We start from the raw sequence: 16,809 nt of genomic DNA, 5'->3' as shown, positions 1-16,809 counted from the left end.
CAGAAATAAAACCATGCTTATATGTTCAACTAATCTATGACAAAAGGAGGCAAGAATATACAATGGGATAAGACAGTCTCTTCTATAAGTAGTATTGGGAAAGCTAGAGATACATGCAAAAAAAAAAGAGAGAAACAACTACTTTCTTACACCATATGCAAGAGTGAACTCAAAATGAATTAAAACCTTAAATGTAAGACCTGAAACTATAAAACTCATAGAAGAAAATATAGGCAGTAAACTCCTTGACATCACTCTTAGCGATATTTTTTTTTTTTGGCTATGTCTCCTTGGGCAAGGGAAACAAAAGGAAAACAAAAGGCACTACATCAAACTGAAAAATTTCTGCATGGTGAAGGAGACCAACAAAATGAAAAGAACCTACTAAATGGGAGGAAATACTTGCTAATGATGCATCTGAGAAGGGGTTATTATCCAAAATATATAAAGATCTAATACAGGGAGGGGCAAAAGTAGGTTTACAATTGTGAGTACACAAAACACAGTTTATTCTTGTATTAATATTATTGTATTATTTTCTATACAAGCAGCTGTAAAACTACATTTGTCCTCCCTGTATAACTTAACACCAAAAAAACACCTACAATCCAATTAAAAACTGGGCAGAGGATGTGAAGAGACATTTCTTCAAAGACAACACACAGATGGTCAACATTACTAATCATCAGGGAAATGCAAATTAAAGGCATGAAATACCACCTCACACCTGTCAGAATGGTTATCATTAATAAAAAACAAATGTTGGTGAAGATATGGAGAAAAGGGAACCTTCATGCGTTGTTGGTGGGGTTATAAATTGGTGCAGCCACTGTAGAAAATACTATGGAGATTCCTCAAAAATTAAAAATAGAGCTTTCTTTCTCCCACAATATCATGCGCTATTTCTTTCCAACTTGGGCCCAGCAAAATGGCTCCTGCAAAGAAAGGTGGCAAGAAGAAGGGCTGTTCTGCCATTAATGAGGTAGTGACCAGAGGGTACACCATCAGCATCCATAAGTGTATCCATGGAGTGGGCTTCAAGAAGCTTGCCCCTTGGGCACTCAAAAAGATTCAGAAATTTACCATAAAGAAGATGGGAGCTCCAGATGTGTGCATTGACACAAGGCTCAGCAAAGCTACCTGGACCAAAGGAATAAGGAATGTCCCATACCATATCCGGGTGCGGTTGCACAGAAAATGAAATGAGGATGAAGATTCACCAAACAAGCTCTATACGTTGGTCACCTACGTACCTATCACCACTTTCAAAAGTCTACAGACAGTTAATGTGGATGAGAACTAACTGCTGATTGTCAAAGTTATAAACTGCCTCTGGAAAAAAAATAGAACTACCATACAATATCTGGATATTTATCTGAAGAAACACAAAACACAAATTCAGAAAGATAAATGCAGCCCTATGTTTATTGCAGCATTACTTACAATAGTCAAGATACGAAAGCAAACAAGTTCCCATCAGCAGAAGAAAATGTATAGAGTAAATAATGGTACACACATACAATGTGTACCATAAGAAAAGAATGAAATCCTGCTATTTACAACAATATGGATAGACCTAGAAATTATGCTATTAAATAAGTCAGAGAAAGGCAAACACCATATGATACTACTTATTTGTGGAATCTAAAATACAAAATAAACGAACAAAGAAAACAAACTCATAGATGCAGAGAAGAAATAGGTGGTTGCCAGATAGTAAGGTTTGTTGGGGGTAGCTTTGATTTTGTTTCTGAAAGGTATCTGTGTCTTATCTTGAGCTTTCTATGTGTATTTGTTTGCTTTGCAGCTAAGTATTTCTACAGAAATAATGCTCTAGGAAAATAATTCTTAAAATAATTAGTGGTTTCAGCTTTTACAAAATTTTGAGAGAAAAAAATACAGTACAAAATTGAGGAAAAAATTTTTTGATAGAAAAATATGATCCCACTGTGATTTCTTCATTTAAATAAATTTCAAAGTTTGTCTCTACCTGTAATCATTTGGCTTCAGTTTTAAAAACATCACAACCATTCTTTAAAACAGGGGTCACTGCATACTTTAGGCTTTGTAGGTTGTACTATTTTGATCGCACCTGTTCATCTCTGCCATAATAGTGCCCAAGCAGCCATGACAGTACATGAACAAATGGTGTGGCTGGACTCCAGGGTAACTTTATTTACAGAAGTAGGCTGGACTGGAAGTAGCCACTGGCTGTAGTTGGCCAGTCCTTTAAAAGCTTACAGCCATTTGTTCAGACTCTGGGATGGCTATACATAAAGCAAATAATACTTAATTAGTTTTAAAATACATAAAGTGAAAGCTGTCTATGACCCAGCCCCTATTTTCAGCATAACTTTTACCACTTTACCATCTGCCTACCAGTCTCAGCCTGACACCCTGTGTTGTTTTCTGTTTTGCAGTCAATCCTTGGCAACACCAGCGGCTTGTGGTCCACCACTCCTTTCAGCAGCTCAATCTGGTCGAGCAACCTTAGCAATGCCCTTCCTTTCACCACTCCATCAAACACACTGACCAACATTGGCCTCATGGGTACAGAGAACTCCTCTGCTCCTCATGCTCCTTCTGCCTCCAGTCCAGCTGATGATTTGGGACAGACCTACAACCCATGGCGAATATGGAGCCCCACAATTGGAAGAAGAAGCTCGGACCCATGGTCTAATTCTCACTTCCCTCATGAGAATTGAAATTAGGCACAAAAAAAAAAAAAATTGGGGCCCTCTATCTAGATCATGATATGCCAGTTTCTGAGACATCTTTCTAAGGCTCTTACTGTTGTAGCTTCCCACTCCCTACCCTCCACATCTTTGCAAAACAGACTCAAGCAGGGCAAGCTTGTACCACTCGCTCCTTTCGGATATTTCTTGCAATTATGATAATGAGATTTGCTCTTTGCTTTTAGAGAAAAGTCTGGACTCGGCCACAAATTCCAATAAGACCTGTACATCTGAAAACCTTAATTGTCATCAAGTTTCCACCACCTGTCTTCTTCCATCCTTTATCTGTATGGACACAAATTTGACATCACAGCTAAGGAAATAATTTTTTAGTTGATTCAGAATTTCTGGCATGTGACAATTTTATTAAATTACCAGGTTTGGTTTTTTATAATTTCGCAATATTATGCGCCAAGATCTAATTTTAAAAATGTATGAGGACTTTGTGCTGAAAAACACAGAATATTTTTTTAAAATAAGGCTGTTCTGGTTTAAAAGCAGATTACAGAAATGTAAGTCAACTCTAAGAACATTGAATGAATGTAAAAACATTCAGTTAAGACCATATGCATTTTCTGTGCTGTTTGTACTTGAGGTATGTAACATTTGTATACCTGAATTTATTTTAAAGATAAACTGAAATGCACATAGCCAAGTCTTGAGATAACAAGATTGAGTGTGTATTTCTTAAAAATACAACTTTGTGTTGTACTTTGAAATAAATGCTTTTTTCAAAAGCCTTGAATCGTTGTGTGCCTTTTTCTACATGCAAGTTACATTTATTAGGGCTCTCTCACACCAAAGTAAGCCATGCTGTTATTCACTCTGTGCAATTTGATTTATCATAGCTGGAACCCCAGTGCTCTAATTAAATTCTGAGTATTTCTGTGGTAATCACTGGAGGTCCTGATGGAAAAAAAGTTTACACATTTAAAACTTATTTTTCCTTCTAAATAGAGGAATATTGACTCTCTTCCAATTTTAAAACTCCTATAACCCCTCCAAATGCTACCTGTACAGAATACACAAATACCAGTATGCCATCTCTGGTACGATTTAATCTTTCAGAAAGTCTTGCCTACTCCAACTTGCTTTTCTCATCTATTACATCAAGTCTATTTTTAAGCCAACCTTCGGACACATGGCTTTTCTCTGGTGTGATTTAACCTTTCAGAAAGTTGTGCCTACTCCAGCTTGCTTTTCTCATCTATTATATCAAGTCTATTTTAAAGCCAACCTTTGGACACACAGCTTTTTCTCAGTAACTAGGAAACACTGAACATACTGAGGTCTGTCCCTCCATTGTTACTGTAACGAGAAAGATTTGCATGACATTGATGTAACTTGGCAGCCAAGGAGAGTGTACTGGAATGCAGATGTGTGAACAATGACAACTTTGCTGTACTAATTCGTGGGGGCAGCAGACGCCATTGAGTGAGCATGTACTGTGTGGCCATCATTTTCAAAATGACTGAATGAGTAGAGCAACAAGTCTGCATCATATTTCGCAGTAAGCTTGAGCATTCCTCCACAGAAACTTCAAATGATTCAGAAGGTCGCGGCTATGCGCAACTTGTGATTTGCAGCTTCCTCGAGACAATGTGCCCTGCTCATGCATCACAACTCCTGGAGACTTTTTTGGTGAAACATCAAATCACCCAGGTGACTTGGCCCCCCTACAGCCCAGATATGGTGCTCTGCAACCTCTGGCTTTTCCCAAATTAAAATCACCTTTGAAAGGGAAGCAATTTCAGACCATTGATATTTAGGAAAATATGACAGGGCAGCTGATGGTGATGGGAAGAACTGTGTGAAGTCCCAAAGTGTCTATTTTGAAGGGAACTGAGGCATCATTGTCCTATGTACAATGTTTGTTGTATTTCCAATAAATGTCTCTTTTTCATATTACATAGCTAGGCTTTCTAGACAGACCCTTTCTTATATGTATGTGTATTTTATTTATACATACACAAGGGAGGACCCTCAAAAATGGAATTTTTTATTAAAAATTGTGTATTCTTACGCATCAAAATTTCACCTTCAAAGTACTCTTTGATGCAATATAGCTATTGAGATTTTTTTTTTCCACTTCTTCCACATGGGCAAAACATTTCCCTTTGAGGGTTCTTTTAATCTGGGGAAACAAAAAACAAAAATGTGTGGAATGAGATTAAGGGAATAGGGAGGGTGGGGCAGGTGAGTCATGCCATTTTTGGTCAAAAACTTCTGAATACTCACTGTGGTATGCCAGGTTCACTCATAAATCTCCCATTGTGAAGTGGGCAAACACATTGGTCTTCAAACAAAATTCACTGAAGCCAAACAGCCTCTCACAACACCACCAGCTGGTACACTGATACATGTGGGTTTCAGGGACACTCACCTAGCAAGGGAAGCCTACAAAGGGCCTGCATTCCAGAAGATAATTTGTGAGGGTTTTTTTTTGTTTGTCCCCCCCGTACATCTTTATATATCATTGTATTTAAATGAAATAATGGATATTTTTAAATGGTTTAATTTTACTAAATTCTTAAAATACAAAAAATTCATGAAAATGTAATGTGTAAACAACTTTTAATGTTCAGAATCCTTACTTAGACCTAAAAAGAGCTTAGGTCTAAAAAGCTTAGACCTAAATTAACAAATCTTGAAATAGTAGTATAGTTTCTGAGGCAAGATGCCAAGGAATGAATGGAAGTCACACTGACCTCCTCCCAGGAGGAATCTGGAATTACAATTAAATTGTGGAGAAATCACCTGGAACAAACAACTGAACAGTAACGAGAGAGGAACCTTATAACCTCAGACAGAAGAATCAGCTTTAGCACAACCTGACTGGAGCCATCTGGCTTAGACCACTCGCTGGAGCAGCAGGAGCATGAGAGGACACAATTCTCTGCCCCCAGGAGGGACTCTACCCCACCCTATGGTGCCTAAGACTGGCTGCTGAGTGCAAAGTGACTAGATTAAAAACTGAAAGGGGCAGTTGCAGATAGCAGATTTCTGGAAGTCAAACAGACTGCCTAAGGTCTGGCAGCGTCACCTGACATCAGAGGCAGACCCAGGAAAAACAAACAGCGATCTCCTACCATAGATTTTCACACCACAAAGTCAGGAAGTCAAGACAGATCAATTTAAGAAGCAGAAGCAAAAAAAGAATCTCACAAATAATAGGAAGACAAAGACACACACCTCCAACCTCAGTTGAAAGGAAAAGAAGAATCCCCTGTAAGAGAACTAAATGAAAGAGGCAAGTAAACTCTCAGATACTGAGTTCAAAACAACGGTTCTAAGGAAACTCGATGAGCTCAGGGAGAACTACCAAAAACTACAGGGAAACTATGAGGAACTTACTGCAAACTGTATCAGCACGGAAAAGGACACAGGAACAATCAATAAGAGTCCAGAGAAAATGAAAAAAACTTTCTGAATTGAAGAACACAGTACAAGGAAACAAAAGCAGGCTAGGTAAAGCAGAGGATCCAATCAGTGAGCTGGAGGACAAAGTAGATAAAAGCTCCCAGAAAGAGTCAGAAAATGAAAGAAAAAAAAAAAGACTCAAAAAGAATGAAGAGGTGTTTAGGGAAACGTAGAAGATCCTGAAACATAATAATATCCATATAACAGGGATACCAGAAGGAGAAAAAGAGGAGGAGGGGATAATTGAGAACGTGTTTGAAAAAGTAATGATGGAAAACCTCCCTAATTGGAGGACAGAAAAAGTCATACAAGTCCAGGAAGCACAGAGGGTCCCATTCAAGACGAACCCAATGAGGCCCAGTCCAAGACACATCATCATTAAGATGGCAAATATCAAACACAAAGAGAGAATCTTAAAGGCAGCAAGGGAGAAACAAGTAGTAACATACAAGGGGGCCCTGATACGGCTAGCAGCTGAGTTCTCAATAGAAACACTACAAGTCAGAAGGGAATGGCAAGAAATATTCCAAGTAATGAAAAGCAAAGGCCTGCACCAAAACTACTCTACCCAGCAAGGCTCTCAGTGAAAATGGAAGGTGAAATAAGGAGTTTCACAGTCAAAAGAAGACTAAAAGAATACATCTCCACCAAACCAGCATTACAAGACATGCTAAAGGGACTGCTTTAAGATGAAAAAAATGAGAGGAACACAGGTACAAAGGAAAAAAATGAATACCTATCAATAATAACTTTAAATGTTAATGGATTTCATATTCTAATAAAAAAAAAAACATAGGATAGATAAGCAGATAAGAAAACATGACCCGTACATATGCTGCCTACAAGAGATCCACCTCAGAACAAAGGACCTACACAGACTGAAAGTAAAGGGATGGAAAAAAATATTCCAAGCAAATGACAAAACTGGAGTAGCAAGACTTACATCAGGCAAAATAGACTTTAAAACAAAGGCCATAAAAAGAGTCACAGAAGGACACTTCATACTACCCAAAGGAAGAATTTATCAAGCAGGCATAAACATTGTAAACCTATATGCACCCAACATAGAAGCATCCAAATACATAAGGAAAGTCTTGGAGGATATAGGCAGCAACAAACAGTAGCATATTTAACACCCCATCGGCAACAATGGATGGCTCTTCCAAACAAAATTATCAACAAGGATACTGTGGAAACTTAATGACACATTTGATCAAATGGACTTAACTGACATATATAGAACCTTTCATCCCAAAGAAGCAAATTACACATTCTTTTCAAATGCACATGAAACATTTTCAAAGACAGGCAACATGAGAGGACACAAAACAAGCCGCAATGAATTCAAGAAAACTGAAATCATAACAAGCATTTTCTCAGACCACAAGGGCTTCAAAGTAGAAACCAACCTCAAGGAAAAAACAAAAACATTCAAACTCATGGTGACTGAATAGTATGCTATTAAACAATAAATGGGGCAATAACGAGTTCAAGGAAGAAATCAAAAAGTTTCTGGAAACAAATGAAAATGAACACACAACAGTACAAAATCTATGGGATACAGCGAAGGTAGTCCTGAGAGGGAAGTTCAGAGCAATCCATGCCTACCTAAAAAAAATAGAAACATTTCAAATAAACAACCTAACCCTACCTCTACAAGAACTGGAGAAACAATGAAAAAACCCAGAGTGAGTAGAAGGAAGGAAATAATCAAGATCAGAGCAGAACTGAATGACATAGAGACTAAAAGAACAATTCAAAAGATCAATAAATCCAGCAACTGGTTGGTTGAAAATATAAACAAATTCGACAAGCCTTTCAGCAGAATCAGGAAAAAGGGGGAGAAGACCCAAATGAATAAAATCAGACGAAAGAGGAGAAATTGCAACTGAAACCACAGAAATACAAAGGAGTGTAAGAAATTACTACAAACAACTATATGCCAAGAAATTGAAAACCTCAATGAAATGGACCAATTTCTAGAAAAATATAACCTTCCAACACCAAATGATGATGAAGCAGAAAGCCTGAACAGACCGATAACAGCTGGTGAATTAGAAGCAGTAATCAAAAAAATTCCAGCACACAAAAGCCCAGGACCGTATGGTTTCACAGGAGAATTTTACAAAACATTTAAGGAAGAACTGACCCCTGTCCTTCTCAGACTATTCCAAAAAATCCAAGAAGAAAGAAGACCCAAACTCTTGATGAGGCCAGCATCGTCCTAATCCCAAAACCAGATAAAGACACAACAAAGAAAGAAAACTACAGGCCAATATCTCTGATGAACATAGATGCTAAAATCCTCAACAAAATATTGGCAAACTGCAACCAGCAATACATTAAAAAGATCATCCACCATAATCAAGTGGGATTCATCCCACGGATGCAAGGATGGTTCAATATTCACAAATCAATAAGGGTGATAAATCACATAAACAAAATGAAAGACAAAAATCACATGCTCATATTAATAGATGCAAGAAAAGCATTTGATAAGGTACAGTACTCATTTATGATAAAAAACAAAAACCTCAGCAAAGTGGGGAATAAAGAGGACATACCTCAATAAAGGCCATATATCAAAAACCTACAGCCAACATCATAACTGAAAGAGCAAAAACTAAAAGCTTTCCAACTAAGATTGGAAACAAACAACTTTCACCATTTCTATTCAACATAATATTGGAAGTCCTAGCCACAACGATCAGACAAGAAAAAGGAAAGAAAAGGCATCCAAATTGGAGAGGAGGAAGTAAACTGTCATTTTTTTGCAAATGACATGATAGTGTACATAGAAAACACCACAGACTCCCCAAAAAACTACTTGACCTAATAAGTGAATTTGGCAAAACAAAGGGATACAAAGTCAATATTCAGAAATCAAAGGCATTTTTGTACACCAACAATGAAATAGCAGAATCAGGAATCAGGAAAAAAATCCCATTTGCTATAGCAACAAGAAAAATAAAGTACCTAGGAATAAACTTAACAAAGGAAGTAAAAGACCTATATGCAGAAGAAAGAAATTAAGACACACAAATAAATGGAAACATGTACCGTGCTCATGGATTGGAAGAATTAACATCATCAAAATGTCCATACTACCCAAAGCAATTTATAGATTCAATACAATCCCTATTCAAATACCATTGACATATTTCACAGATATAGAACATTTCAAAAATTTATATGGAACCATAAATGACCCCAAATAGCTGCAGCAATTTTGAGAAAGAAGAACAAAGTAAGAGGGACCATAATATGACACCAAAACTATATTACAAGGCCACTGTAATCAAAACAGTCTGGTACTGGCATAAGAACAGACACATAGATCAATGGAACAGAATGGAGAGCCCAAAAATAAACCCATGTCTCTATGGTCAATTAATATTCAACAAAGCAGACAGAATCATAAAATAGACTAAAAATAGCCTCTTCAACAAATGGTTTTGGGAGACCTGGATAGCTACATGCAAAACATTGAAATTTGACCACCAACCTACACCATACACAAAAATAAACTCAAGATGGATAAAAGACTTAAATATAGTTGAGACACCATAAAAGTCCTAGAGGAGAGCATAGGCAGGAAACTCAGATATTCCACACAGCTTATTTTCACTTATATGTCCCCTAGGCCAAGGGACATAAAGGAAAGAATAAACAAATGAGATTTCATCAAAATAAGAAAGAAGCTTCTGCAGGACTAAAGAAAACATCAGCAAAATGAAAAGGAAACCAACCATATGGGAAAATACATTTGCCAATGATACCTTGGACAAGGGTTTGATCTCCAAAATATATAAAGAACTCACATGACTCCACTCCAGGAAGACAAACAACCAATTAAAAAATGGGCCAAGGACCTGAACAGGCACTTCTCCAAGGAGGACATACACAGGGCCCAGAGACATATGAAAGGATGCTCAATATCACTAGGCATCAGAGAGATGCAAATTAAAATCACAATGAGATACCACTTCACACCAGTCAGAATGGCCCTCATAAAGAAATCAACAAAGAAGTGCTGGCAAGGTTGTGGGGAAAAGGGAACCCTACTACACTGTTGGTGGGAATGCAGACTGGTGCAGTCACTGGAAAACAGTTTGAAATTTCCTCAAAAAGCTAAAAATGAAACTGCCTTTTGACCCAGCGATTCCACCGCTGGGATTATACCCAAAGAATCCTTAAACACCAGAAGAACCTATGCACCCCAATGTCCATAGCACAATTTACAATAGCCAAGTGCTGGAAGCAACCTAAGTGCCCATCAATAAATGAATGGATGAAAAAACTATGGTACATTTACACAATGGAATACTACGCAGCAGAAAGAGTTACTACCCTTCATGACAACATGGATGGAACTAGAGAGCATTATGTTACGTGAAATAAGCCAGGCTGTGAAAGACAAATACCATATGATCTCACCTGTAAGTGGAACCTAATCAACAAAACAAGAAAGATATAACCAGCAACATTGAAAGAAAAAACAAACCAACAGTTACGAGAGGGAATGAGGGAGGTGAGTAACGGAGAAAAAGAAGGGGAAGAAGGGTCAAGTCAAAAAACATGTATAAAGGACCCATGGACAAAGCCAAAGTGGGGAAGGATTGAGGGTGGGAGGGGGCGGGCAGGGGAAAGTGGTGGCAGGAAAAAAGAGACAAATGTATTTGAACAATAAAAAAATAAAATAATTTAAAAAGTACAGTTTTTTAAAAGAAAAAAAGAATATTAAGTATTTCTTAAAATCAGCAGATTAACAATATGCAAATACTTTTAGATATGTTTTGCCACTTCAAAATTTTAAATGAGTTTAATCCACATAAAATATTAACAGTTTATATTTTTGTCTGGAAATCACATCTCTGAAGAAAAAAGTGTATGTTTTTTTAAGTACTATTATAGGTCATAATATAGATAGTTATACATGGTACAGTAATTGCAGAGACATACAGGTATTTGCATAGGATAATAGACAATGTGCTTTTCAATTCACTTTTAAAAGTTATTACCATTCATCCTTATAAATATAGTGCTATATACAATATTTAATACACTGAAAAGTTTATTATACAGGGTCCAGCACAAATAACACCCCTTTTAATTATAAAATCATAAGCTTGTAATTATTTAGCATAACAATATCACACTCAAGCACACCATAGAAGATTTTAGGTGAAATGTTCAACTTGCTGTCCATCTTGTGCAAGACATTCACATACACTGCTAACCACACTCCAGTAGGTGTTACTTCTTCCAGACCCCTGTATTCTAAAGCTATAGTTAAAAACTCTACATCATTACCAATTTTTTGTTTTTATTGTCTTTATATGCCATTATACATACAAATAATGGTATTTTAATAGGTCCTTCAAATTTTTTTCTTACACCAATAATGGACCAAAGGAGTAAAATTATAATCTGGGTTTTGCATGTAAAATTATTCAGTTAAAATACATCAAAGCAAAAGAGATTTTTTTATCACCAAATTATCATCAACTCTTAATCATTTTTTTTACATATCTGTAATTTTGCTAGAGATTTCCTTGATTAGCCCTGATTTACTTTCATTTGCTCCTAATTAAAATTCTTTTAGACTTAAATTCACCCTTAAACTATAATCCAATCCCAGAAATTAAATCATTTCAGATGACAACTGGGCAAGTTGACAAAATAATAATAATAATAATAATAATAATAATAATAAAGCAGAAAATGTTGGAGCCATTTTCAAGGATGCAGTCTTGAGAGAGCAATGTGTTGAGACTGGACAGAATATGAAACGGAACCCAGGGGCCAAAGTACTGGTTTTAGGTTCACAGGCACTCACCTTAGAGGAAGACATGGGGAGCAGCTCTAGGGATTTCTGTGCCTGGATATACCTCAATACTGTAGCTGCCATCTTTCTTGAGAAGAGAAAGCCCCTCCCAGGGGAAAAGCAATTACCCAACCCTGTGGGATGCTGCTAGCCCCACTCTCAGCCCCAACCTGCATCCTTTTTTTTGTTTCATTTTGTTTTTTTCCTTTTCTTCTTTCATTCGACCCATCTGCATCTTAATCCCCTGCTGTGGAGGCAGCAACATATGCAGGTTTGGGTTGTCCGAGACTGGCTTCAGGGCACAGCCATTCCATATATTTGCTTGGGAACCAGACTGGCACTTCCCCTTTATGAGAGAGCCAAAGAAACACACTCCTGGTTTCTGGCAGACTGAAAATCTGGGCTATGGGGGCCCCACCCACTATATATGAAGGGCTCCATGCTGCTGAGTTGAGGGAAATAATCCCAGACAGACTCAGACAAGTTGCTTGGTGGCAGGGGAAACATCCACCATCTGCCCTGAAGTCTGAAAGTCAACTCCTATGAGAGATCCAGGAGTCCCATCCTCCTGATTCCACCAGAAGCCCTCTCAGAAATAGGTCAGTGAATAGTCTAAGACTGACAGCAGGCCAGCAGGCAGAGGCCTGCAGAGATGGAACTTGTGGGGCCTTAGATCATTTGTTGACCTGCGCCAGGGCCTAGTGCTGATAAAAGCCAGCTTTGCAGTACAGCTTGGCCCATATTGTGCACAGCCAAGCCCAAAGGAAACAACCACAAACTGTGGATCACTTGCTTGTAGGTGCACACAGCCTGCCAAGGGCTGGATGTGACTTTGGCTTACACCAGCCTCAGACAATATCAGAGCTGTAGCCAAAGGGAGAACCCAACAGAGTTTATTTCCACTACACTCTGTGGAAATGAATTCCATTTTCTTTTTTACTATTTTTGCTATTTTTTTCTTTTGCATAGCCTTTTAATTTTTTATTTTTCTTTTATTTTTGGTGCTGTATTTTTTCATCCATAAGCCTTATTTTACTCCTATCTTTATTTCATTTTTACCTTCTTTCTTTTTCTATTTTTGTTATCTTTTCTCTCTTTGCCCCTTTTCCCCATTTTCTTCTTCTATTCATTACTTTTATTAGCTCTCTTCCTTTTCTTTCATAATTGCTTTTCTTTCCTTTGGGATTCTCTTACCCTTTTTCTTTTCACTTTTCTCTACTAAATATTTCTCTTTCCACTTTTATTGTTCTTTGCTCTTTTGTTGTTGGTTTTGTTGTAGTTGTTGGGAGTGTTGCTTGTTTTGGGTTTTTTTGTGTGGTTTTGTGTGGTTCTGTCAGCACCTGTACAGCACCTGTACAATAATGTACAAGGTGTAGTGGGGGTTGAGCCTCACAGTCAGCCAGGTGAAGGGGAGATCCCATTGTCAAACAGGCCAACAACAATCAGGACTCAAATACAAGAGGAGAACCCACATAACCCACACAAAGGACATTCCTAGAACATCCAGCTCAGGAAATCAAGGAGACTGCACCACTGGGTCCCACAGCACTCCTACCACATAAAGATACCCCATGAAGACAAGCTGTCAAAGAAGATCTACCTAATACAGAGTGACAAACAAAAAAAGACAGCTGAAAGGGGGAGACAAAGAAACAACATCCAAATGAAAGAAAAGGAGGAATCCCCAGAAAAAGAGCTAAATGAAATTGAGGCAAGCAAATTATTAGACATTGAGTTCAAAGTAATGGTTGTAAGGATGATCAAGGAACTTAGTAAGAATTACATCAGCATAGGACATAGAAACTATGATTGAGAACCAGTTGAAAATGAAGAATGCAATATCTGACATGAAGAATACACTAAAAAGAATTAAAAGCAGGCTAGACAAAGCAGAGGATAAAATCAGTGATTTGGAATACAAGGTAGTAAAAAATACCCAATTAGAGCAACAAAAAGAAAAATGATTTTAAAAGAACAAGGATAGTTTAAGGGAGCTGTGGGGCAACAAAAAATGTAACAATGGTTGCATCATGGGGACTCCAGAAGAAGAAGGGAGCAAAGGGTAGAAAAGCTGTTTGAAGAAATAATGACAGGAAATTTCCCTAACCTTGTGTGAAGGAAAAAGTCACACAAGTTCAGGAATGACAGAGAGTCCCTGTCAAGATGAACCCAAAGAAACCCACTTATGACACCTCACAATTAAAATGACCAAGTTTAAAGACAAAAAGAGAATCTGAAAGGCAGCAAGAAAGAAATAGTTACCTACAAGGGAGCTCCAATAAGGCTGTCAGGTAATTTCTCAACAGAAACACTACAGGCCAGAAGGGACTGGCATGAAGCACTCCAAATAATGTAAAGTAACAGCCTACAACTCAGTGACAGTCATTGGTTTGGTTCCCAGTCAGGGCACATGCCTGGGTTGTGGGCCAGGTCCCCGGATAAGGGCATACAAGAGGCAACTGATTGATGTTTCTCTTGTGCATTGTTTTCTTTTTCCCTCTCCCTTTGCCTCCCTCTAAAAATAAATAAATAAAATATTTAAAAACAAAATTACAAAAAACAGCCAGGACTTACAACCAAGACAACTCTATCCAGCAGGGCTTTCATTTAAAATGGAAGGCAAAATAAAGAGCTTCACACACACACACACACACACACACACACACACACACACACACACATCTGCTAAAGGAGTTCATTTCCACCAAAACCAGCATTGCAAGAGATGCTAAAGGGACGACTATAAGAAGAACTAGAGAGAATAACACAGGTTCAATGGGGAAAAAAATGGCAAAGAATACCTATCAATAATAACCTTAAATATAAAGGGATTATTACATGCCCCACTGTAATAATGTCAAAAGACATACGGTAGTTGAATGAATAAGAAAACATGATTCATATACTTGCTGTCTACAAAAGACCCACTTCAGAAAAAAAGATTTATACAAGCTGAAAGTGAAAGGATGAAAAAAAATATTCCATGCAAATGGAGACCAAAAAAAGCTGGGGTAGCAATACTTATAAATGACAAAATAGACTTCAAAACAAAGCCCATTATAAGAGACAGCAGGTGAATAATAATACTAAAGGGATAAACACAACAAGAGGATATAAACCCTGTAAATGTATATGCACCCAATATAGGAGCATGTAAATATATAAAGAAAATCATGGAGGACTTAAGGGAGAGATCAACAGCAATACAATCATTGTAGGGAATTTTAACACCCCATTGTCACCAATGGATAGTTCTTCCAGACAAAAAATCAACAAGGAAACAGCTACCATAATCAAAACACTAAGTTTACAAGAAAATACAGAAAAAACGCAACTCCGAAAAGCTTAGGGACGCTCTCTGCCAGAGACAGGTGGCTGGGGATGCAAAGAGACATTTAAAGGGCCAAAGCAAAAATTGCAGTGGCAGCCACCCTCCTTGATCTCTGGGTAGAGGTGGCAGCAGGGTGGGCTGGTGCCTGGGAAAAGACTGGTGAGGAAAAACTTTGTGAAGAGAACTGACACCGCGGCCACTGGAGCCCGGGTGATAACACACCTCCCACTCTGCAGCTACCATCTTGCTCAGGCATAAGGGAAACAATTAACCTGCCTTTTGTGCACTCCGCACACAGCTTGTGCACCTGTGAGCTGCAGGGCTGAGTGCAGACTGGCTGGGAGAGCCTTGAGGAGAGACTGGAGATGGAGGCGTTGGGGAAAGAACGGGAGGAGGAACCAGAGAGTCCTGACTCCCTCCCCATTCTGTAGTCTCCATTGTGGGATGGAAAGGCGCGACCCCAAAGAGGCAGAAACGGGGCGTGCATGAACCAGACTGCTTGCAATTGAAATGCAGTCTGCACAGGGGGTGGATCCTTGGCCGAAGGGGTCACAGAACTGCCCAGAGACCCCTGAGGAGAGACTAGAAACAGAGGCGTTGGGGAAAGAACAGGAGGAGGAACCGGGGAGTCCGGACTCCTTCTCCTTGCCGTAGTCTCCATTGCGCGGGAAGAGGCCACACCCCCAAAGAGCCAAAAGCCGAAAAGTACACATAGACACCCTAAAAACACCCAGTGCAGGCGCGCACACTTGCGCTGAGTGACCAGGGAGGGTTGGCGAGCATGTGTGTGACCCGCGCGGGCTGGCGAATGCTTGCACCTGCCGGCAAGGCCTCACACAGATTGACACCAATCCAGCCTGCGAGGGAGTGCACAGAGCGGCAAGGGCAGGCATAAATTGACCCGCCCACCCAGGATTGCGGAGCGGCCCACAAAATTAGTAGATCCCCGGCCAAAGGGGTCACAGAGCTGCCCAGAGTCCCTGGAGGAGAGACTGGAAACAGGATTAACCGGAGAGTCCTGGAGCTGACTTTCTCCCATTTCTGTAGTCCCCGTTTGGCGAGGGCAAGCAACGCACCCAAAGAGCCAAAAACAGGGAAAACACACAATAGAAGACCCTAAACGGACCAGTGCCACGGAGCTTGCAGGCCAGGGGAGCCAGATGAGTACACGAGGTCGCGAATAAGCCTCCTGGTCTGGGGCAAGCACATGCAAGCCCAGGCAGGCGGGGGATCCTGCCACGCCGGGAGTGTGATCAAGGAGACAGCGTAAGAGTGCAGAGCAATCCCAAAAAATAGCCCAGCCCTGACCGAAGGGATCACAGAGCTGCCCCAAGCAGGAGTCAGACACAGACATTGGACTTCTGGAAGGCTCAAACAAACAACCCAAGGTCATATAGGGTCAACAACTGACATCATCAGAGGCAGGCCAAGAAAGAAAAGTAAAGGACAAAAATACTTAACAGACTCTCACAAAAATGGGAAGAAAAAGAAGTTCC

General features: G+C 39.2%; 1 protein-coding gene and 1 pseudogene across 1 annotated transcript in view; both read left to right on the top strand.

The window, feature by feature from the left end:
* TMEM131 (transmembrane protein 131) overlaps positions 1-3,534 on the top strand; it is a 243,461-nt gene extending 239,927 nt beyond the window's left edge. The window contains exon 41 of the mRNA XM_054586120.1: positions 2,421-3,534. Coding sequence (XP_054442095.1) covers positions 2,421-2,705 — 285 coding nt within the window. The 3' untranslated portion in view covers positions 2,706-3,534. The remainder of the gene's footprint in view (positions 1-2,420) is intronic.
* On the top strand, positions 914-1,303 carry LOC129080611 (60S ribosomal protein L31-like; annotated as a pseudogene).
* Positions 3,535-16,809: the final 13,275 nt, after the last annotated feature.

Source organism: Pteronotus mesoamericanus, unplaced genomic scaffold, assembly GCF_021234165.1.
Source record: "Pteronotus mesoamericanus isolate MK-2021 breed Mesoamerican mustached bat unplaced genomic scaffold, CSHL_Meso_final contig_121, whole genome shotgun sequence".
NCBI lineage: Eukaryota > Metazoa > Chordata > Mammalia > Chiroptera > Mormoopidae > Pteronotus > Pteronotus mesoamericanus.
Note: the sequence above shows the minus strand (reverse complement) of the source record. Positions and strands in the feature narration are given on the sequence as shown.